The sequence below is a fragment of the Drosophila yakuba genome, chromosome 2R, assembly GCF_016746365.2.
Source record: "Drosophila yakuba strain Tai18E2 chromosome 2R, Prin_Dyak_Tai18E2_2.1, whole genome shotgun sequence".
NCBI lineage: Eukaryota > Metazoa > Arthropoda > Insecta > Diptera > Drosophilidae > Drosophila > Drosophila yakuba.
Genome location: NC_052528.2, coordinates 13590832 through 13614007, shown reverse-complemented (window position 1 = coordinate 13614007; position 23176 = coordinate 13590832). Strand labels below are relative to the sequence as shown.

General features: G+C 41.3%; 2 protein-coding genes across 5 annotated transcripts in view; both read right to left on the bottom strand.

Annotated features, from left to right (window-relative positions):
* Nucleotides 1-1749: 1749 nt before the first annotated feature.
* The window catches only part of LOC6530487 (cilia- and flagella-associated protein 91), a 36055-nt gene continuing 14628 nt past the window's right edge, over nucleotides 1750-23176 (bottom strand). For 2 of the 4 annotated variants that reach the window (XM_002091366.4, XM_015197202.3), the window contains exons 2-3: nucleotides 11460-11657; nucleotides 1750-3317 (exon numbers count right to left, since the gene is read on the bottom strand). In XM_002091366.4, the coding sequence (XP_002091402.1) occupies nucleotides 3091-3317; nucleotides 11460-11657 (425 nt within the window). In that variant the 3' untranslated portion in view covers nucleotides 1750-3090. Of the gene's footprint in view, nucleotides 3318-11459; nucleotides 11658-23176 lie in introns of those variants that run through there. The other 2 variants (XR_006245161.1, XM_039373230.1) reach the window with 1 other exon arrangement.
* Nucleotides 4984-11425, bottom strand: LOC26535691. The gene is made up of 2 exons (XM_039373231.1): nucleotides 5136-11425; nucleotides 4984-5076 (listed from the first exon to the last, which is right to left on the bottom strand). Exon 1 carries the CDS (start codon nucleotides 6931-6933, stop codon nucleotides 6301-6303), a length of 633 nt encoding a protein of 210 aa, XP_039229165.1. The 5' UTR covers nucleotides 6934-11425; the 3' UTR covers nucleotides 4984-5076; nucleotides 5136-6300.

Sequence of the window (23176 nt, the reverse complement as noted above, 5' to 3'; positions counted from 1 at the left end):
GTTGAAACAGATGCAGATGCAGATGAGGATGGGGAATGTCGGGTGGAGGAGGAGGTGGCATCCGGTGATGTCGATTGGATGCGGCTGCTTATTTGGCGCGGATTTAGTGGCACTGCCTGCTGGCGACTGTCAGCGCGGGAGAAAGGATTTTAGAAATGGAAAGTTGATGTGTGTGCCACTGCACATGTGCGATAAACGTGCAGCAGCACCGCCGACTGAATGGAATTGTGGGTGCATTTTATGGGCAAAAGGGAAAATGTTAAAACTGCCGCGACTTTTTTCTCTTAGCCAACGCAAATAATGTGATTCCAGCTAGAAATTTAGCGCTCGTCAAAGGCGCGTTGAAAAGTACTACTAAATTGACATTTGTTTCCTTTTCAGGGCACTCAATGTACCAGCGATAGCTCCATTTCAGCTTCTGTGTTCACGGGCACAACGCTTTGTTTTGAAAGCCTCATAAATTGCGCATTCGCCATGTTGCACCATCTAGCCGCATGGCTTCTCTCTCCTCAGCACGCATAAATTCTACGGGTGAAATATTTACGAACCGTGAAGCATTGCCGCAAAAAAAAACAAAAAGCAAATGATAAAATGGAACAGCAGTTAACTGAATGCTCTGGAGCACTTTAGACCAGCCGCGTGGTGCACCAGAGGACTGGGAATTTCCAATTGACGCACACCATGCAGGGGAATGCAAATTTCTCGCGCTTTCTCTGTGTCCTTTTGGTGGCAAGTTCAATTTGAAAGTCACACCTACACTTGTGCCTTATGTTGATGATGCATTCTCCGCGGATTTTGGGGGGCGATTTCAGTGCGAATTTTCCGCTTCGCCATGTTTCACATTTCCCTCGGGGGTGGGGCGGGAAAACTCAAATAGTTGTTCGCTTTGACTGTGCCTGCAAACTGTAAACACTGGCGCAAAGGATAATGCGCTGGAAAGTCCCTTCACTGGTCCTCTGACGTCTCAAGTGCCCGGGAGTTACCTACACTAGAAATTTACACAGGCCCATCTAGGTCAAGTATTGTCAGAGTCAGCCACATCAACGTCATTGTCATGAAAATTTCTCGTGCTAAAACTGTCACTGAAGCTCATGTCAGTCGCCGGCACAGTGGGTCCAAGGACTTCAAAATTTGTGGACGGCAGACTGAATACCTCAACATTTATGGGCAGCAGACTGACTACCTAAAAAGCGCGGTCTACGACCCATCAGTCAAATGAACAGGAACTCTGTGCGACTGCTTATGTGCAAGCCACCGAAATGTTTGGAAAATCAGCAGTCGTTTAAGTATATTTGCACCACCGTTCTTTAAAATGCTCAAATGTCCTTGACGACTGACAGTTCCAGTGGCAGCACCACCGCCGCAGGAAGCCTCTGTTTTCAGGGGAGCAGCTCTCGAGCTCTTGAGGTGGCAAAGAAAAATCGTTAAACGTTGGCCATGTGCAGCGAGTGGTTGAGAATTGAGAATGGCTAAGGACTAATGCCAAACTGGCCGGCAAAGGAGTGTGATTATGTGATGATGCCATAAGACCAAGTGTTTGCTTTCGAGAGCCTGATTATAAAATAAATTCAGATTTAAATTGAAATTTTTATAAAACTATATAGTACAATAGTTCCAACTAACAAATCCTATTTGTTGTCCAGTTTTAAAAAGCCCACCAATAGCTTTGCCACAAAATGAAACAAAATCCACTTACAATGGCCATATTTTGATTACCCACCGCTTGAAATGGCATGAAAAACCAGAGAGTTGCATCTTTATTGTATTTATTTTTATTACTCAATTAAAATTTAGTTGGGACATTCTTTGTTTGTTCGGCTTGTATATGGTTTGCTTTCATATTCTGGTTTCTTTTTTTTATTTATCCACACAGATGGTACTTGGTTTTACCCATTTGCTTTTTAAATGTAATAATTTTATGCAATTTATTTGAATTTGACTTTGATCTCTAATATAATTTCAATTATGTTCATTAGTTTGTTATTAATTCTTTGTAGTTAATTGGTTTGAATTTTAAATATTTCTTTATTGGCTTCGCTTGCCACATGGTAACAATTTTCTCAGCTTTGGCCGAAAAAAAATATTTTCCAATTCAACTCGGTCTAGTACCTGTCTTTGCTTTTTGTATAGGTATATATATATGTGTGTATTTCAGTTTCCTACTTGAGGATCAATTGTTAAGTAGACAAATATTGTAATACACTTGGTAGAAAAACGAAAATTGTGCCACCAGATTAGTTATCTTCATGTTCATTGACTTTTCAGTTTATATAGAGCCCGTGGGCTGAAAAATTGTTGAGTTGACGACTCGAAGCTGCATCATGTTGCTTGGATACCCCTAATTTGCCTTAATTTGAAACAACATTGAGTTTCTTTGGTTTCTAATTCATATTCATACGCTTGTAGGTACAATTAATTTTTTACTTTTTGGCATTGGCCAGACAAAATGGAAATGATTTCCCAAAAATTTGTTCAGCAGTTTCCTTGCATTTGTCTTTTGTTTGTTTTCTCATTTCCCTACGATAAAGTTTATGGAACATCGTGCCTTTTATTTATTATTTTGTAACATTAGGTTTTTCTTTGACAATTTAACGTTAGTTCATTTTATTTTTGTTTTGTTTTGGTTTTTGTTTTTTTTGTTTTAGTTACGGTCTTGGGTTTAATAGGAAAGTCCAAAAACGAAATGTAATTGAATTAAATATTAACTAATACCAATTTACGACTCTAAAGGTTAGTAATAGAACAAGACAAGCCGCAAAAATGTATCTGTAAAAGTCGCCTTCTCCGAATCATCATTCGCAAAGTGTGTGTGTTGGTTTCACTGTTAATTTATAAAAGCTTTGCAAACTAAATGTAACTTTGCCCTCGACTTAATTTATTTAATAATTATGAGAATCATTTGGGTACGCCATTCAGGCTAAAACATATTCACTAAAAAGTTTACAATTGTGTGCCCTCATCTCGATTGGCCTTTTACACATTTACAATTTACCAATATTTTTTGTATTCACTTGCGTAAGCATTAAGTAAGCTTCATCTGTGACTAGCCCTCGGTGGAGGAGGGCAATGAAAATTCAACTGGTGAGCTCCTTACTCGGGATTGGCATCCTTGCGGGTCTTGTGGCCCCGGAACGAGGCCTGGATTTTGGTTGCAGCCTTGTTCAGCTCGGGATCGGTTAAATCTATGTCCAACTCCTCGGCCACCTTCTTGGTTATCTCCTGGATGTCCTCGTCCTCGGGCGCATCCTTGTTCACCAGCTTGCGTGCCAAATGACCACGGAAAGTGGACTGAATCTTCAATGCAGCATGGCACAGATCTGTGGAGAGGGCAGACGAAAACGGGTAGTTTGTGTAAATTAGTGTTCTAGTTCCGCTTAAGTGCCCACTTGGCCAACTCCCCGAAAAAAAGCAGAGAAAGAAAAATATATAAAATAGTTTTAAAACTTGTCTGGTGCTTCTCGGCCCATTGAAACTTTAGATGATGCTCAAACATACGCCTGAATTTGTTGTAAACTTTTTTCAATTAGCTTCGGTCCTTCGACTTGCTGGCTTCAACTGTGTTTGCATTGTTTTCACCCTAATTTATTGTTATAGTTTCCTCCATCACTATTTAATTCTCTATCTGACCACTGCTTCGTATTTTATGGCCCAACACTGGCCATAATTTGTCCATGGATCCCAGGCTGCTTGTAAAAAAGGGAACTAATCGAAATCACGATGCGAATTATTCCCACAGCGCTCTTCACCGTGTTTAGTACTCCCTTTCTTCGACCTCGTTTTCCTGGTTAATCTCATTACGTATACGCAACGTTGGGCGAAGAGGGACGCATATTTTCTGCATATATAATCCACACCAACTGCTGAAGAGATGGACGACTGGCTGGACTGACCACACAATTTAGCTGCCATCTGCCCAGGATGCATGTGGTTGTGGTTAAGTCACGCGTGTCTCTCGCTACGTGCTACTTTGGCTCCGTTTTCCGGCAGAAAAGCTCATTCTAATTAGCCAGTAATTGTGTAAAAATGTTCAGGAAATACGTGTGCTTGGAGCCACAGGAAAAACCATTAAATTATGCATAGCTTTCAGCGAGTTTTGCAAGAACGCGATTTTTCTACGTTGTCAGTCGCAAGATTACATCATTGCATCTGTCGTTTTTTCACTTTTTGTCATCTTTTCCCATTGCTCTTGTGCATTTATGCAAATTCCGAGAAAATTCTCATTTAAAAATTCGCCATTTCTGTTAAGATTTTGCCGCTACAAGAGTGCATACATTTAACTTGGCGAATTTCCGCTACAAAATCTGGCATTTTCCTGCGGGCCAAGTTAGCCCACTTGGCCATGCAAATATTTCTAGAGCATAACAAGGCGGGAAAGTGGTTCTGCGTTAATTCGCTAAGCGCGTAACTGGAGTTAGGCCAAGATAAGCATTTGGCTTGGCCCACGGACTGGGACTGGAGCAGTGCTGCTCCTGGACTTATGGCATGTGAAATTTTATCAAATTACGCACACACGGCGGCAGTACAACGTGACGCGGCCTAAAGGCACGTGCCATTTGCCATTGCTGCGCTTATGTTTATTTATAAAATATTTAAAAATATCTGCGAGACGTGCAAATAGCTGTATAGCACCACCAGCCGCGCTCTGACATTTTCAGAGACGCAGGACCTGCAGGTCCTGTGAGTGCCAACTAGTCATCCGGGCTAAGCCGATCTGGGCTGCTACTGCTGTTTGGTCAGTAATCAACATCAAGCTGTTCTGGTGTTCCACAAATAGATTTTACATGTAACTCTGTTTCACTTTTTCCAGCTGTACTACCTTTTTTCATCAGCCTAAATACACTAAAAAAAAAATAAATTTGTTCTTGATTAGGATAACTAACCGAGTTAACTTGGCCATGTCCGTCTGTCCGCATGAATCCTGTGATTTCGGGCACTACAAAAGCTAGATGTTAGACCATGCCCACTCTTCCCGAGTAAAGGGTATCAGTTTCGTTTACTCCTGGTTTTCCACTCTGTTATGCGTAACTTCATTAGCTGAGTACACAAACCACTACCAATACAAAGTACCACATGCCCCTGTTTCAAAAAAAAAATATAAAGTAGTTCGTCTTGCACTGTCAATTACTATAGCATACTCTATGGATGTTTCTCTTAGTGGAAACTTTTTTGTGAGAGATTTGCACATGTCGCTGGGCATGCAACACATGTTAAAAGCCGATCACGTACACTGCGTGTACTGTCACAGGACCGCATAAGTCCAAAATCTAAGCTACAGTGTCTGAAAAGTTGTCAGAAGGCCGCATGCATGTTGCTTTTTGTGCCTTTCACTGGTTCGGTTCGCTTTTGCCTTGGTCCTGCTCTCAGCTTGATGTCCTGATGTTCCGGTGTCCTGCCTGCCCGCCGTCGAGGCATACAAATTGAGTTTGCTTTTCTCTCTGGCGAAATGTCACTGCGTCTGTGTGGGCCTTGGCTGTAATTCCTGGGGGCGTTGGGCTATGGAAAGTGGGCGGGGCCGCACACCTTGCCTGATGTTAGCCAAGGGATTCGGGCTTGCATGTGCGGAGCTTCGGGGCAATCGGTCACGTCGTCCTGATTGACTGACTAACACGCTGCTCGGTTTTTTAAACATTTTTTTTTTTTGTTTTCCCAAGAGTTTGCTTAATTTGCATGCTGGTTGTGGTCTCTTTAACATTTCCTTCAGTTCCAGGTATTTTAAGTTTTATTTTTTTAACCCCATTTCCAGCATCAGTCGAGCGTTAATGCCCAAAGGATATGAAATCAATCATAAGCCACACCAACTGCACTTTTCACGCTTTCCTTTCGGTTTCCTTTTATTGCGAATATTGAGTGGGGACAGCGTGGAAAATCCGCACCACACACGTGTATCACTTTTACCCACTTTTATTTGCGTGGCGTGCGGGGGTCTCAACGCTCTTGACCCACATTCTCGCAACAATGCAAATTTATATTAAAACAGAAGAGGGAAAATAATAACAAAGCGAATCTACGGTAGATGACAACAGTGTGCCGGTGTGTGAGAGTTCCATTAGCGAAAGTGCAAATCCGTGACGTGTGCTTAGTAATTGTGTCAGAAATAATAAACAAAAACAGACCCAGACACGCACATAATGAGCAGGGTAGACCAACAAGGTGTTTTCGTTTGGGAACACACCAAATTGGAAACACTCTGCCAGTCAATCCATCATAATTGGAAAAATATAGCTTCAGCTAAGATTGAAATTTCAAAGAGTTGTTAATTTTTTCGCTAAACAAACAAATATAAAATGTATTTACAACTTCTCAAACACGGAAGAACAAATTGAGGTGATCACCAAAGTTGTAGTAGTTAACCAGCCAATCATTCGCACTCATATCCAAGATCTTCAAGTACGCCCAGATGCGTATGCAAACCGAGTAGAAATTGGCCATAACCAGGAGCTTGATGAGCAGACCGATGACCAAAAGGCAGACCGTCTTACCACTTTTGCCAAGCTCAGCACTCTTAGCCACACACATAATTCCGCGACACGTGGCGATGGTGGTAATGGCCCAGCAAATGACGAAAACTATAATATAGCATATCGGGCAGATCAGCAGGCGAAAGTCCAATCGCGGCAAAGGCCCTTCTACTTCTTCGTCCAAAGTCCGGACTCCAACGAGTCTGCAGTGGCAGCAGTAGAACAGATTTAACAGCACCACGAGGATTAGGATGAAAATGTACACCTCATTCACCCAATTGTTATGAAAAATCATCCTGTAGGCCACTTTAAAGGTGCGTGTCCTGGACCAGAATGTGGTCTCCCAGGTCTCATGGGGAAACGGCACGATGGCAGCCAGGTGCAGAATACCCCATAGGTAGAGTATGCTCAAATAGGAGCGGAGCAGCACCATTATCAATCGAGTGTACTTGTAGTTGGTGTATTGACCAGGCATCGTAAGTTTACGCAGAGCTCCTTTTATAGTTATAACTTGTAGGACAAAAATCCCAAGACAGGCGATGAATACTAAAAGTTTTCTTTAAGCTTGATTCCGGAATTGAGTTCTATATCAGTGAGCACTAAGCATCGAGCATTTTGAATTCCCTTTCTATAAAGTATTAAAGCGATTGGTAATGTTGTTCTATCTTTTAAATTCGGATTTTGGAAGCAATTCCAGGCAGGAAGTAAGCAAATAGAGAGCAGATTCAACATAAAACTTGATGCACCATACTGTTCATCAAAAACTGCGCTGATTGCTGCGTTTGTCATTGTCGAAACTCAGTCATAATTACGACGTTAAGTCGCTGTCATAAATATACATTTTAATTACCCAACCCAGGCAGGACATCGTCATGCAGCATCTGTCTGCGAGCAGGGAGTCCATTTTGATTAAAATCATGCAAAATGGCCGTGCGTCATGCCGCATGCCACATGTCACATGCCAAACGCACAGTTCACCTGGCTCGCAGATTCCACGCCGTTGCCAACTTTCAAATAGCGACAAATTGTGAGAAATGAAGCATGATAATAAGCCGCTAAATGGAATTTTTAAGCCAAACGTTTTTCGTACGCCTGTGAAGTTGGGGGCTTTTGCGGTTGCCAAGATTTGTCATTCCATTTTTGGCCATCCACTTTTGCTTCTTGCTGGCCAAAAGGACACACAGCCAGCCATAAGGACTAAGCCCATTTTTCAATTTCCGACAGAACAAAGTCTTGTGGTTTGTCCACCGCACTGCTCGACTTCTGTCCTCTGTCTTCTGTCTCTTCGGTCCCTGCTCATTTCCATGGGCTTGTTATTGGAGCAAATAAATCTTGTGGAAGGACAAACAGTCAACCGTTGAGAAATACTCGTACTTATTGGTTTCCCTCCATCTGCTTACATTACTACATTTTGTGCAAATTGTGCAAAACATCGAAGTCTTATTCGCAGGTGGGGCTTCAGCCAGGAAATTCAAACAAAACTTTAATTAATATTAATCCTTTGCACATAAGCCGATTACGGATTATTAAACAATATGGACATACCTTGCTGTTAAACTCATTAAAACTTTGCCAGATTTCCAGTCAATCCTGCCCATAATTAACTGGATTAAGGGGTTTGCCAGGATCCGTTTAAGGGATTGAAATTTGCGTGGCGCAAGTTTGAGCTCGTGAAATATTCATTTATTAATTAGTCTACACCTAAATTCGTGCCCTCATTAATTGTTTAACATGGAGACCAGTGCGAAATTTGCATGGCTCGAGCCAGCGAAGCAAATCGCATTTAAGCAAGCAATTAAATATTAAGCAAGTGTATTTTACGGGAGCCTCAATAAACATGTTGGAAAAAGGTCATTGAATAAAGACCAAAAAGAAGCTTTCCCACATATGTAGGTGCTAGAATTGTTGAAATATTTAAGAGCCCCAAGCAACGGAGAACAAGCTAAGCGTTTAGCAGTGGCTAAATAAATACCTGACCTCCACCTGTCACCCAGTGAAGTCCATACATGCAGGCCACCGAGCGGCTGCCTACATTTTCTTGTCTATTTTGTGTGTATATCTATACACATTATATAGATATATATTTAGATATATAGTATATTATGTGCGTGGGGGTTTCTTGGGGGTAAGCATAAAATCGCCAATTCAGCGGCTGAAACACTGTTTTGTAGCTGGCCTGCTGCTTATTGCGTGTTTCATGTCAATGTTGTCGTTTCTCCGCTTGTTTTTTTTCTTTCTGGTTCTTTTTTGTTTGTAATTTGTTGCATGTTTTTCTGTTTTTGGATCCGCCTTTCGGTTAGCCCGACAACAGGCGAAGCACTCAACATTATACTTAAATGGCTTGGCCTGACATTGTTGGTTTTTTGTGGGTCTCCCGGCGGTGTAAATGGAATTACAAGCTTGCTTAAAACCGAAAATCCAATTAGAAGAACGCGCTGCGCCGCTGTTTTATCGCAGTTGCTGATGTAGTTAATGTTGCTGGGTGATGTTGTTGAGAGAACTAGCAGCCACATCACGAACTGGTCCTTAAAGATGACGCATCACTCGAGATTACACACAAGATTATGCCGGAGTTACACTCCGCCAGGATAAATATGCATACCATTGAATTAAAAGTCTGTAAAACACCCACACTCTTTTTGCGTTTATCATTGAAATAATGTGTTTGGTTTTCAGTAAACCGCAGTTGGCTTTTCCCTACCAATTAAGTTTCGTCAAACAACAGCATACATGTATCGAATATCCCACAAAATGGACAAGCCGAGTCTAATGTTCGTCCGCAATTCATCATAATCGAATGGAATCCGCCAGCAATTAACACAGACAAGCAGCCGGATACAGTTCAATTACCAAAGGTTTTTGGCACGCATTTGAGCCCAGTGTTTTTGGGGGCCGAATTGCTGTGGCTGTGTGGCCAGGAGCAATTATTAGGGGGGTCGCTATTATGCAAACACAGAATTGGGGCCAAACCAGGACGCAGACACAAACAAATTGGTCAGCCAGGCTTTGGGCGAAATACTAGTATAGGTAGGTGAGTTGTAGCTACATCCACGAATGGCTCCCGGTTGTCTATGCACTTTCTGCACAAAGGCATGGGTTGTAAGTCAAAAACGCAGGCAAAACCGCAAATGTGAAATGCACACATGTACAAGAAAATATCCTTAAATGGCTTTCGATATTCGTGCACATGCAGAGTGTCCTTTTGTGTGTTGGCCATCGCATTTGCATACCAAATGGGCTAAATCGCAGTTTTGGGCTCAGAAATTGCATTCGCCTGGTCATGCATATGTGTGTGCCTCAATTTTTTTTGCACACCCTCAGCTCTAAACAAAAGTTCTTTGTGGTCGTTGTTCTTATTGTTTTACAATTTCGCAGTATGCCGACGGCGAGTTTAAAACTAGGCCAACACCATTAGCTTGTCGTTGTTGGCCGCCTGCTAGCGATAACTGTGAATAATGATGAACTGGAACTTCTAACTGGCTTACTTCGGATAAGCGGGGCGTGTCTGATATGCTGGCTAAATGTGGGATAAGGCCATGAAGTGGAGCTAGTTATGCAGAAAACCTATTGGCTTTTTTTTTGAATTTAATGGATATTTGTTTAAAGTCTTTGGCAGCAACCATATTGAGTTTATTGAACCGAATTATTCGGCTTTAGCTTTATAACTTGTGTATCCATACTTCAACAGACACATCCAGTGGTTTTAACTGTTTCTGAAAGTCTAGACATCTTGTGCCCCTTTCGTATACAACTAGGACTTAAGAAATCATTTGAGATTTATGAGACAGCGCTGATTATGACTTGTGCGGTCAAAGTTTTTAAATTAACTAAGCCACAGCAAGCCATTCACGCCCGTTCCATTCAGCGCCTCTAATTGAGTATGTGCTCGGTCACAAAGGGGCACGCTCTTCACGTCCTCAACGCATCCTTTGTGTTCTCAGGCGAGTCTAATTAGCCGTCGCACAAATGCACGTATGAATGGTGCGAGTATGCCTATGAGAAGGATGAGAAGGATACGCCTTTCGAGACCCACCAGGCACTATAATTAAGCCTGTGGAGGCGGCTCGCACGTGAGCACTTGCAATGGAAACTGAATTGTTGTCTGGCTGAGGAGCCGAGAGTTCCTAATGCGGTTGCGTATACGCCCCGATGACAGCCTCTGACTTTTTAATGAGCCAACCCATCTTCCTTCTCGACTGGCTGTGTGCCCTCGACTCATTGTCAGCCCTAGGCAAATTATAGCTGAAAACTGTCAACGCCTGGTACGTCCTAATAGGGATAAGCCGTCTTCAAGATTTTCATTATTTATGTGAGTGGCGCGATTAAATAACCAATGGCTGACACCACCAGCTTCAATCCCATGTGTAAACTTTAAAAAAAAAAAGAAGGTTCGCTGGCTGGGGAGGCACAAACTCTCCCTTTTGACGCGTTGCCAAGTGACAAATATTTTTGCTGAAAATACTCGTATATTGCGTAACACGGAAAGTTTGTATTCCGGCTGGCAGGCGGGGGACCAAACTGTAATTTCAGCTTGTATACCCAACTTGAAGTCGAAGTTTTGTAAACCCGCTGATTCGAGGACAATGTGTGCGAGGGACTCCACAATGCTCGAAGGGATCAGCTGCTGAAGCGGCTCGGTGGCTCCAAAAGCGATTCTCAGGAAAGTTTCTCCTGCTCATCTTGCAAGTGCAACATCTTTGTGACACTCGGAGGAATATTGTACTTTTTAATTTATCTTACTTATAACATACGGTGCCAATATTTGATTAGATTTAAGGTAAATTTAATATCCGCTAAAATAAAGGCACAGAATGTATACTGTATAAATAAATATATTAATATCTGCTTTTCGGGATATTTTCTGGTAGCTAAGCAATTTTAATGCCAGTGTGGGTGCCTCGGCTACAGTTTCAGGTCTTTGATTAAATCTCCCACACAAGCCACCGCCTCTGGACACCTTTGAGGGGCTTTTTTGTCCCGGAACCCGGAACATCCACTTACCCTTGTCGTTGGGATCGAATTCAGCCTCTAGCTCGGCTTTGGTTGGCTCCGCGGATGCGGCTGCCTCGGCGGCTGCTGCCGATGGAGCTGCTCCGGCGGCAGTGCCGTTGTTGGTCGCAGTTTTGGTTTCCGATTTTTTCATGGTTTCTCTCACTTTGTGGCCTCGAAAGACGGCTTGGATTTTTGTGGCGGCTTTGGCTGCAATTAAAAGTGGAGACACGGACAAGAGAAATTAATGGCAGTTCAATGGTCAAACCAATTTAAATTTTTACAATAAATCACTCAATACTTCAAATTTAGTTTACCATAACTGTACAAAAAGTATCACTTAAAGCCATCAGCTTTTTGAGAAAAGTGTCAATGATAAACTTTTAAGCCATTGATGGATACCGTTTGAAATCCTGTACGCCCAACTTATGTCTCTCCATTTCGAAGGAAATGAGTTTTATGACCTGGCTATCATGTGTTGCCAGCTGCAATGACGGAGAAACTTTTGCTTTGGCACATCATCGACAGTTCTTAAACTTCGGTTGCAGCTTTCAAACAATTAACTTCAAAGAGGGCCGCCTCCTGGTCGTTTCCCCCCTGGCCAAATAGTCGCCCCCCTTCGTGCCACTCAATCGATTTTGATTCGAGCTGAGCGAATTCTTGCAATTTTTCGTTTTTGGCCCTCAGCCAGAGGAGTTGGCTCAAAGGAAGCAAACGAGGGAAAAAGGACGATGGCAACGGGCACATTCCGCTGTGCTAATAAACTAAAAGCGCCAGCTTTGCTGGAAAATGGTAAGGAAGAAGGCTATGTGCAATAAACAGAACTATAGCGGGCATGTTTCAGTTGCCCCATTTTGCGGCCCACTCATGCTGCTCCACGTGTTGGTTGCCTGGGTCAGCATTCATTTTTTATGGCATTTTTCACGCAGATACCGAAGTAGCGAAGGAGGAAAAAGAAAACTCTGCCGGCCTTGAATAAGTTATAATAAATTGACACGTAAGGCTTTCGGTTCGGTATTTCGGGCAAACACTATCAATAAGGCAAAGCAATGCCGAAGGAGGAGCGGTTTCTAAAAACTAGTTGTTTGTGCTTGGCACAAGGTTGCTCCTCCGCTTTGTAGGGGGGTTGGCAGATGGGTGGTGATAGGTGGATGGTGGATGGTGGATGGTGGGAGGAGGGCGATAAGTGCTAACGGTAGGGTGTGGCAAGGTTGAGCTGTCAAGTGGCGAGTGCTGTGCTTTTAATAGTTGCCCATTCTGCTGGCCGTGCTATTAAATCATCGAATATCCCGAACATCAAGATGAGGCCCAAATGCGGCATTGAGTTCTAGTTGCGCTTTAAGGATTATTTCGCTTTGCCATGTTTTCCATTTTATCGAATTCGCATTAAATGAAAACATATTTTAGCTCTGCCTGGGACCTTCTTGCTCGTAAAAATCGAGTATGTACATGTATAAGCACAAACGTTTTTTTAATAAATTTCCAACAAACCGTAAAATTTTTTATTTATTTTCCACGCCTGACTATGCTACTTTAATGCTGAATTGGATTTATTAAACTGCCATCTGCTCCATTTGCGTACTAGGCTTTAAAATTGCCCAGTGGACGTTAAATAACATAAACAATTTAAACAAAGAAATATGTGTTCGATTAATTAAAAATGCTAGAGTCAAACATTCCTTTGTTTTTCTTTTCATTTCATATTTAATTGGAGTTTGTGTGTTTTACTTTTATTAGTTAGTTCCGCTGAAGTTTAAAATGAGCATGTTGCATCAATAAATTATTATTAGTAACTAAGAGCGAGAAAATGGAAATTTATGCAGCCCATCCGATACCGGTGCCTAATGGCCGCAGCTTTAGTGCGACTATAAAATGCAGTGAATTATGCGAGGGAAAGGTTATTAAATAAATTTTGCATGCGGCTCATTAAACCTGACAGGCGCAGCACAAAAAAAAATTAATGCCAGATGAAACATGCCAGAAAGGTCCCAGTGGCAACAAAAATTGAATAACCACAGTGAGCATTCACACCTGTACCCTCCAGGTATGTAGGGATGTAGGTATGTTGGTATGAATAAGGTGAATAAAGTGCCTGACACTAAACTCAACACGCACCCAATTACCCAGAACGTACTCCCAATATGGTGCCAGGAACTGAGCACTGAGGACGTAATGCCGCACGTGTAAGGCCATCTTCCCACTTAATTCATTCATAATTCGCCATTTGCCAGGTCATAACCCGGAATCATTTCCGCTTCCGGCAGGAAAAATATGATTAAATTTGTCAAACTCGACGGTTTTTCCTTCTCTGCTCCATTCTGAGCTCCTTCACAGGAATCGAGTTCCAGTTCCGACTACGCCACAATGACCAAGTGAGTTATTTTCGCAATTAAAATTCATTAGCTCAAGGCTCTTATTTCTGCTTATTTTCCTTCATCTGCTTTTTCCTTCTAACAATTGTCGTTTGTTCTGTTGGGAATCTGGAAAACGTTTTCCTTTCTAATTAATGCAATTCCAGCATTCGGCTTCGTGGAATGTAGTAGTTTTTAGATCGAAATCAATTACTTAAATAGTTTAAAGCCAGCTTTGTTTAATCTGAATCATCACGGTACCTATACTATAATTTACTTAAATTTTTCATAGAAATACTTTCTGCATGGCATAGCCTGCAGCAAATTACGTACAATTTATTATTTTAATTAAATTGCTGGTTGTCAAGCGGTTGCTGCAATTTTATTTGAATTTCGCTTGGCATTAAAACGTATACTCAGGTGGCCCAGTTTCTTTCACAAAAAAAGGGAAAATAATAAAATTCTAACCGGAGGGTGAACAATGCCTGCGGAATATTAAAACGAATGAGTTATGCACGAGAGCAGCGCCAGAAGAGCAGCAGGAAAAACTTGGCCCAGCTGCTTCTTGGCCTTAGTAACATAAACAGCGGGCTCAGTCGAGCCAGAACTTAAATAAATAAGAAAGACAGCAAACAGCGAAGCCATAACAGCAAGCAGCGATCTGCTTCTTAGATTTCTCTCCATTTAGGAAGGACAATTTAATTTATAAGGATTTCCGGTTTGCTACCGGACTGCCAGAGTAAACTGTAATTTGAGTGGACAATAAAACGAAATGTGAGTCGCTCTCGAGAGAATCTGGATTTAGTGAAGATTATTTCTACTTGTACTTACCCTTGACCACTATAGACTAAGTTATTGAGAATAGGATAGATTTGCTTCTCTTAAAAGCTCAACAAAATTCTAGTCAGTAAATGTGGCGCCCAACGTGGGATCATAGTTTTAGATTTCCCATTTATTATAAATAGCTGTTTAAATCAGGGATTTCATAAAAGAAAACCTCAGAACTTGACTAAAACTCATCAGTATCTAATATTAACATGGGTCTCTTAAGCCAAACTCCTTTGTGAGCAATTTTCAGATTCCGTTTTTTGGGGTTTCCTTGACCACCCATGACTCGTTAACCTGACTGCCAGATGTTTCGTGCCACCCTTGACAGCTATTTAAGCTAGACAATCTCCATTAAATGTTCATATACAGTTTGGCAAACTTTTTCCCACTGACATTCACTTATCTAGTCACTTAGGTCCATCGCTCCACTTACCAACTTACCACTCCAACACACTTTTCAGTCTGAATGGATGGCTTGATATGATCTATTTGTGGCTGCTTTAATGCATGTATATAATATTTGGGTGGCAAATTAATAGCGCACAAGTAAAATTATTTATTTACGGCATCTGGTTCTGCTTTTTGTAATTCAACTGATATCCAGCAGACATTCAACGTTTTGTGCAGTCATAAATAATGTTGTTGATTTGTATTATTTATTTCCGTGACTGTTTGTGAATGGTTGCCATGTTCGTTTGTTTGCGCTCTAATTTCTACTATTTTAATAGCATTTTCAGTGTGCGTGGCAAATATCGTCCGACTCTTTACAATTCGTAACCTTGTCTGATTTTGGTTTTGTAAAACGCCAACATTTATCAGAAGAATTTGTTCCTTCTGCGGGGCTCACGAAATGGAAATGTTTGTCGCACGTGCTGGCAACCACAAATGGGAAATGGCAACATTTCTGATAAATTGTAATACAGCGCAATGGGAGAGAACCCTACTATGTCAATCCGAAACAGTTGTGGTTTATCGATTGATACTTTGTAGTCTTCCTTTCCCAATCATATACCTTTCGAGAGTTAAACTCTTTGCGAAAAACACAAGCAAAGGGGAGTTTATGTAGGACAATTTGCTTAACTGGGCCCATCTAATTGCTGGGCTTAGCTCTAGGAAATTATGTACAGAACCCAACGGTCAAAATGTGCCATAAATTACTGGCTCTTATCTCAGTTAAATGTGACTTACCAACACTGGCTGCTGTGAGTGCTCACAATCAGATTGCCCATAATAAACAGGCTTTGCATAATTAAACTCAGGCAAACCACAATTCCTACAGTACGCATATATGAAAAGGGACGGACTGGGACATCATCACTCATGTGTATGCGATGCGATAAAACCAATTTAAATGAAAAAGATAACCATTTATTTCTATTATAACTTCATATTTGAAGTCTAGCTGTCATCTATCAAGTTTAAACTCGATTGCCTGCCTTTAATTGATTTTTATATTTATGCATGAATACATAAATGAATTTCCATGCAATTAATTCATATCGTTTCACTTGGCCATAGGCGCCGATTTAAAATTGAAATTCGTAAAAGTTACCCATACACTCCGTAGGCCCGGAAATAGGCTGTTTGATATGCAAGATGGCGCAGTCCAGAAAATTATGAAGACGAAGGAGCTGATGACACCATTGAGCTTTAGTCCCAATTGGGCCTTCGAAAATAAGGCTTAACCCAGTCACGTTCCACTTCTGAGACAATTTGTTTACGTGCCCGAATATATTTTATTTCTCAACTTTGTTAAGTTAGATAAAATATTTTCACAGTCGCAAAATCTGCATCGCTATGGAAAACCACTAATTGGAAATACAATTAGCCGCCATAGTTGGAGAAAAGTTTCAAATTCAATTTACGATTGTCTAAACTTTTCCTTTAAGTTTGCCAGCACTTGATGAGTTTGCTCTCGTCGACAAGGTGGTGGAAAATATTTTATACTTAATGGCGCAACATTTTAGAATCACAGATTTTCATTTAACTACGAACTCAACGAGGTATGCCATTCCATATTTGGACCAATATTTCGAATTTTCTGATCAAACTACTGATATTTATAGTCGCAAAAAAAAGAAAAACGATTTTTCGGCAATAATTCAAAAATCATCATCAAAAATTGAAAAAAAATGTTAAAAAAAATATAATTTTTTTTGAAAACACAGTTTAATTGGAAATTTGATTACGAATTCAACGAGGTACGCCATTCCATATTTGGATCTATATTTCGAAAGTTCTAATCAAAACACTTTTATTGATAATCGCAGAAACACGATTTTCGGCAAAAATTCAAAAACCATGGTCAAAAATTAACTTCCATTTTTTAACATAGTTCGATTGGAAAGTTAAGGAGCAACTCACTCTAACTTCCTGGGAGGAACACTAAGTCTTAAGTTGCGGGCTGCAAGTTTGCCGGATGTGTTGAGCAGTGTTTACATTTTATGTTTCTTTTTCGCTCAACCATCCATTACCATATTTCCGGTGTATTTGCGAAAACACTGTGAATACACCACGCGTGCTTCCCTCTTTACTTGACTCTGCGAAAAGTTGCCATCGTGTGCAATATTTATTATTAAAATGCTACTCAAAATTCGCCAGCAACTTTTGCCAACAAAATTAAAACAGACGAAGCGCGCCAACGCAGCACAGAAAGTTGCCGGAAAACTATGGCAAAAAATTTCGTTCCGCCACCAGTTCCATTTGCCCCTTTTTATTTCAGATACAGAAAGAGTTTTTGGCAAAACCATGCGGCCAAAGACCGAACTTTAGGGACCTTCAAAGTTACATTTATTAATAAAGAATCCACTTGCATGGGCCAAACGAAATGGATACCCTTTCTATCTGCAGTCATCCGCTCCTCAAATCGCCCTCCTTTTGTGCCGTACAATTGAAATTGAAACTTATTACCTCGATGACGCGAACGGCAGTGAAGAGGAGCCACAGAGCAACAAGCAGGCAGGACCGTACTAGGACCACACCAAGTGCAACTGCACAGGGATCGTCCTGTGGTCCTTTGGCTACTTTTAAGGCCAAAGTTCATGTTGAGCTAACGGTAACTGCCTTGGCTAGCATGCCAAATGGCAATTTGCTGCCAGGTTCTCCTGGCCAAAGGTGCAATCATTTCCAGGCCTTTGATACGGGGTCACTCAGTTGAGTTTTAATCATGAATTGAAAAGTGTAAGGCACAGAGTATGGAACTGGGATTAAAGAGTGTGCGGGCATTTGTTCAAAGCGGATGCGGACAGGATTTCATATAATCCTACCCCGATTAGATACAATTTCGGATTTTCCATTCATATACACTGCAAGTGGAAGTTTTATTTGGTTTCTGCTGCTTTAAGATACTTAGGCAATCCTTTTTCGGAAAATGGAAAATCTAAATTAATCCAGTGAAATGTAGTTCTAGGATATCGGATTAACAGCCTTTAAAACGAACTAAAAACATACAATGATACTATTCCATTTGGAATTATGGATATTATTTCATGCCTAGCGCTTATAAGGCTTGCAAACAATTGGATTTTAGTTTAGCTTCGATTTTGCCGGGTTGCAAACGTGCTTTCCTGTTTTGCTGAATTTAATTACCAGCTGACATGCGAAAAATTAATTTTCACCTTGTGTATTGTCCGCCATAAAAACGACCATTAAAAACTTAACAAAACGTCATGCTTACGAGGAAATCTTTCGCTTTTCCTGCCTGCTTTGGCCACGTTTTCATTTTCATTATTATTTCGCTGATGGCTTTTCCTCGCTTTTCTTTTTGTTTTGTTTTTTGTTTGCCTCAGATGCGTGAAGTATTGACTGCCATTGTTTGTTTGTTATTGCCGTTGTGGCTGTGCAACGTGCTTCACATTATTGCTGTTGTATTTTGGTTTTTGTTACATTTATTGTGGTAATTTATACTTAAACTTTTGGCCGTTTGTTTATGGCTGTCACCTTTTGTTCTTTTGTTGGTTCTTAAGCGAAATGGTTATTGTTATGCTTATGCAAAAGTTTATGCTGTATATGTGCGCATTTAAATGTCAGTTAAAATTAACAAAACTGTCAGTGAGTAAGCAAAATAAATTGCGAAACGTTAAGCACTGATGTCAAATATGCCTTTTCATCTGTCTGCTGAAAAGTGTTGGTAAATGTTTGTAGCATGGTGAGCTTAACCATTATACTAGTAATCTGCATGACAATTCCATAAAACTTAACTATTTTATAATTATCTACACAAACATATGCATTAGAGTACATATAGAACTCTATGGGTATCCTATATGTATCCTTGCACAATTTCAATTAACAAAATTGAGCCCACTGAATTTATTGGCTCATGTCGAGGGTCATAACAATTTTTTCGTATATGAACTCGGATATACTCATAATTCTCAATGCCATCCAGCTGTCTACCCATCTACATTGAACTAATTCCACTGTCAGTGTCGCAAAATAAATGACATAAAACAGGCTAAGTCAAATTAAGTAGCTTGTCATGTGTGTCTCTCTTTTCGAGAGCCCGACCCCAAGGAGACATTATCCAAGTGGCCCAAACATATCTTGTCCATTTGCCATTTGCCCTGCCAAAGCTAAAGAATGATTTACCACTCAATTAGACAGGCGTTTGGACTGAAGAATCAAATTAACTGGTGGCTGCCCCAAAAGAGTCATAATAAAAGTGAAGGTCCCCCAAACCCTTGGATGTATGTATACAAACACCATAAATGTAAAAGTATGTTCCTGTGTGGAAAGTCCAATGCAAACATGCAAATGTAAACAGTGAGTGAACATGAAACGGAGACGCCTGGTCTCGAGTGCCAATTTGTGGTGTTTCTGTACCAGTTGGAGTTGGAGTCGAGGAAGTGAAAGAACAACAAGTTCATCAATAGACAACGCCAAGTAACTGCTTCCACAACAACTCGCTGGGCGGACATAAAGTGGCGAGCCATAACGATGATCTAGAGAAAGCCATAACTGGGCAACAAGACAACTGCACTGGGAGAAAAGCTCGGAACAAAATTGGCAGTCATAAAATGAAATGCGAGTTACATAGAATATTATGTAAAAAGAAGATTTTAGTATGGATCTTCCCTACAACTGTTGTACTACAAGATATATATGGGTAAGTAAGGATGCACTTAAAGTCATTTGCAGTTTATCGTAATCTTAGGGGTACTTCTACGACTCAGGTTCATTGGAACATCGCGCAGTGTAATGACAGAAAAATGTTATTATCCAAGGAAACTAATTTTACACAAAACTTGTTACAAACAACAACCAGCTGATTTCAACATAAAATTCCGAGTGACTCTCTGTAGTGGATTAGCAAACATGAATGGGATTTTCGAGAGTCCAGCAAATATGAGCCCTGAAATGGCATGCCTTGAATTTTTCAGCTGTTGAGTGGCAATTTCGAGGAAACTGGAATTTATATTCGTATTCCCATGTATTTGCTTGTGGGGTAAAAGTCAACGGAGGCAGAGCAGCTCAGCGGAAAAGAAGCTTATCAAATTGTTTGTCACTCAGAAATGTTTGCAAAGTGACAGTCGAGTTGTTTAGCAGGGCGAGAGAATGAAATTCGAGGAAAATCAAGTGGGAAAAACGTCTGTCGTGTCACTAGAACCATTTTAATGGCTGCGATGGCATCAATTATCCTTTTTAATGCTGTTGTGCATATCTGAAATGGTTAGATTCACATGCGATACATGAAGACGTTGATTTTCTCATGTCTAGAAACTCTAACCAGCTTATTTGAAATTTACCCAAGTGCAGTGCGCTCTTCCCCTCCATTATGCAGTTTGCCAAATTGATGTTATGCCGAAAGTCTCTTAGCATATTTGCATTTCAATGTGGTCGCAATTAAATATTAAAATCAATTAAAGCTCCGAGCAGTTGAGCCATGCATCTCTCGTTCTCGTTCTCAGATTCCTCGCCGGTTTTTGCCAGGTATCTGCAAAGTCGACTGTTTACCCAACAGCATTTTTATATTTAATGGCCCACAGGCGATTCCTGTTCGTAATGAGAATACACAGCCCTCGGCAGTGGTTTAATTGTAAATACGAACAGCTTAAAATCAGTAGATGATTTGCAGGGAAAGGACTCAAATCCGACTGGATCCAGCGTTGATTGGGCTGAGGGATTAATTTTAATGAGCGATTGGATTCCACTCTATTGAGCGTGAAATTAAAGACTTCCTAGAATCGCAGAATGAGCTAGCCAATATCATATACATCTCATTAGTGATGCATTTATCGGAAGATCGTTCAAGATATGTATGTGTTGAAATCATAGATTTATTTACCACCAGTATATAACTGAACACTAACATGTCTTTTTAATGCTGTTGAGTCAATCACAAAGTGACCATCTTTAAGCAGGGGGAATCCTATTAAAATTTCATCCAATTAAAAGCATGAAAGCCTCGCTTCAATCAGCGTAGTGAATCAAAGTTCCTGGTTAGCTATTCTGTACGCTACTCCTCCTCCAGCACATACATATTTCATATCTACAAGGAATGCTGGCTATTTTGGTTGCACCCCAATAGTTTGTGTTGCAAAAGTCAAACATGGTAAAGTAGAACAACAAAGGGAATGCTCCGAATAGCAATGATGTGGAGTGGGTTTGATGGAGCGATTTCCATCGCCCCCTGACAGCTGAATTTTCGAGCTTATACGAGTAGGAGTACGGGTGTGCAAAAAAGGGAAATAGTGAGCCTCAAAATTTGTAGCCGCCAACAATTTGCGGAGGGCAAGGGAAGTAACAACATCGGAAAGTATGCGCAAAAAGGACTAAAGCAGAATTTTGCCCGGCAGCTATCTCGGAATTTAAAAGCGGATAATAAAAACGGATTTACAGTTATGAGCACAAACATGCCGTAAAGCAAATAAATGCGAGAAGAAATCGGAGCAAAGGTGGTAAATTCTCGTATTTGCAGGACCTTGGCCCCACGGCGCCACGGCCCTTGCTCCTTCGTCCTGGATAAACACGAGCCGCGACCCCAATCCAATTAAAGCGAAAGCAATTTCTCGAAATTCCCAAACACGAACCCAAACCCAAACGAAGCCCAATCCCAAGCCCAAGCCCAAGTCCCAACCAGCCTTGAAGTCTGCTTAAAAGCAAGATAGATACATTTGATAGCGTCCAAGTAGAGCGCTCGTTTTAATTAGACACTCGAACTCGTACTCGATGACGGGCTAGCGGGCCAAAAGCTCTCGGGAAAACCGATTAACAAAGGCCAAAAGCGGTGGAAGGCGAAAAGCGTTTTGTCTCGCATTGTCCCAGCTGAAGGGTTTGTGGACAGTTGCATTGTCAGCGCCGCACGTGCAACAAAGGGTTTCTCCGGGGGACAAAGGCACGGCCTTCGCAGCGCAGAATGACACACTTAATGCACTCGACGATTGGAGGGCATTTGCCAGCACTGCACTGCATTGCTGCACTAACGGAACCTGGAGTGCCCCAATCGCTGCTTATTGTGCCACTAATGGCTAAATGTGCTACCTCCTTTGTGGTGCTATCTCAATACATTTGCTTCGATTTTGCGGTTTGCAAGTATACATTTCTGCACTATTTTTAGATACAATTTCTCGCTTATATGCTGAGGATTAGGTGTTGCAATAAAATATATATTTTGTTAGCCACGGTTTTATACACCTAATTAAGTTAGCTCATTAACTGCAGGGTATTTGCTCAGTCGACTCAGCTCGCCTCTTGTGTCTGTAAATTTTATTTGAGCTGCCGCCTTATCGAAAATGGGGCGCTTCGACCTTATCAGCGCTCGCATCTACGTCATTGCACATTAAAATTGCAAAAAATGCGACACAGTCGAGTGGCACTTGGGCGTGGAGGTCCTTCAGGCGGCACCCACCAATACCATTGTCGATACTAGTACTACTGCCCCACTACTCACCCAACCCAAAAACCAATGGAAGGACCCACACAGCACGTAAGACTTTCAATCAGAGTGCAGTGGAATGGAAATTCTGCGCTGCAGCGCAGAAGAGGAAGGAAATACATGCTCGACTGGATGTCTGACGGACGTGGATCGAGGAGGAGGAGCTATTGACGGACTGCTCCTGGGGGCTCCAACTAACTGTATTAAATACCAGCCGAAGCAGTGTCCCGAGGACAGCTTCTGTGTAGTCATCGGATCTCAGTTTGTCCGGTAAAGCAGGATGGATATGGCTTCTTGGTTGCCCATAACAAGCTTGCTGCCAGTTTGTTACTGTGGCGACTTGGCTGCTTTTCCACTGACTTTGCATACTTTGAACTTTAGCCCATCGCGTATATATAGCTATATAGTATAGTTGTTTGTCGCCAGTCAACGTTGCTGAGGCAAGAAGTCAAAAGTATCGACAGGATGTCTTGGCAAAAACATGGAAGTGCATGTGGCAATGAAGGGCGTTCGGTGGTATTATCTGGCCAAGGAAAAGATTTATTAACCACTCAAGAAACGGGCTTAAAGCCGTTCAGAATAGCCTTGGAATTATTGATGGGACCGACTTACCGTATGTCGACATAAGCGATTAGATAAAGGTTGAGCTGACTGTCAAGTTAAACATTTTAAAA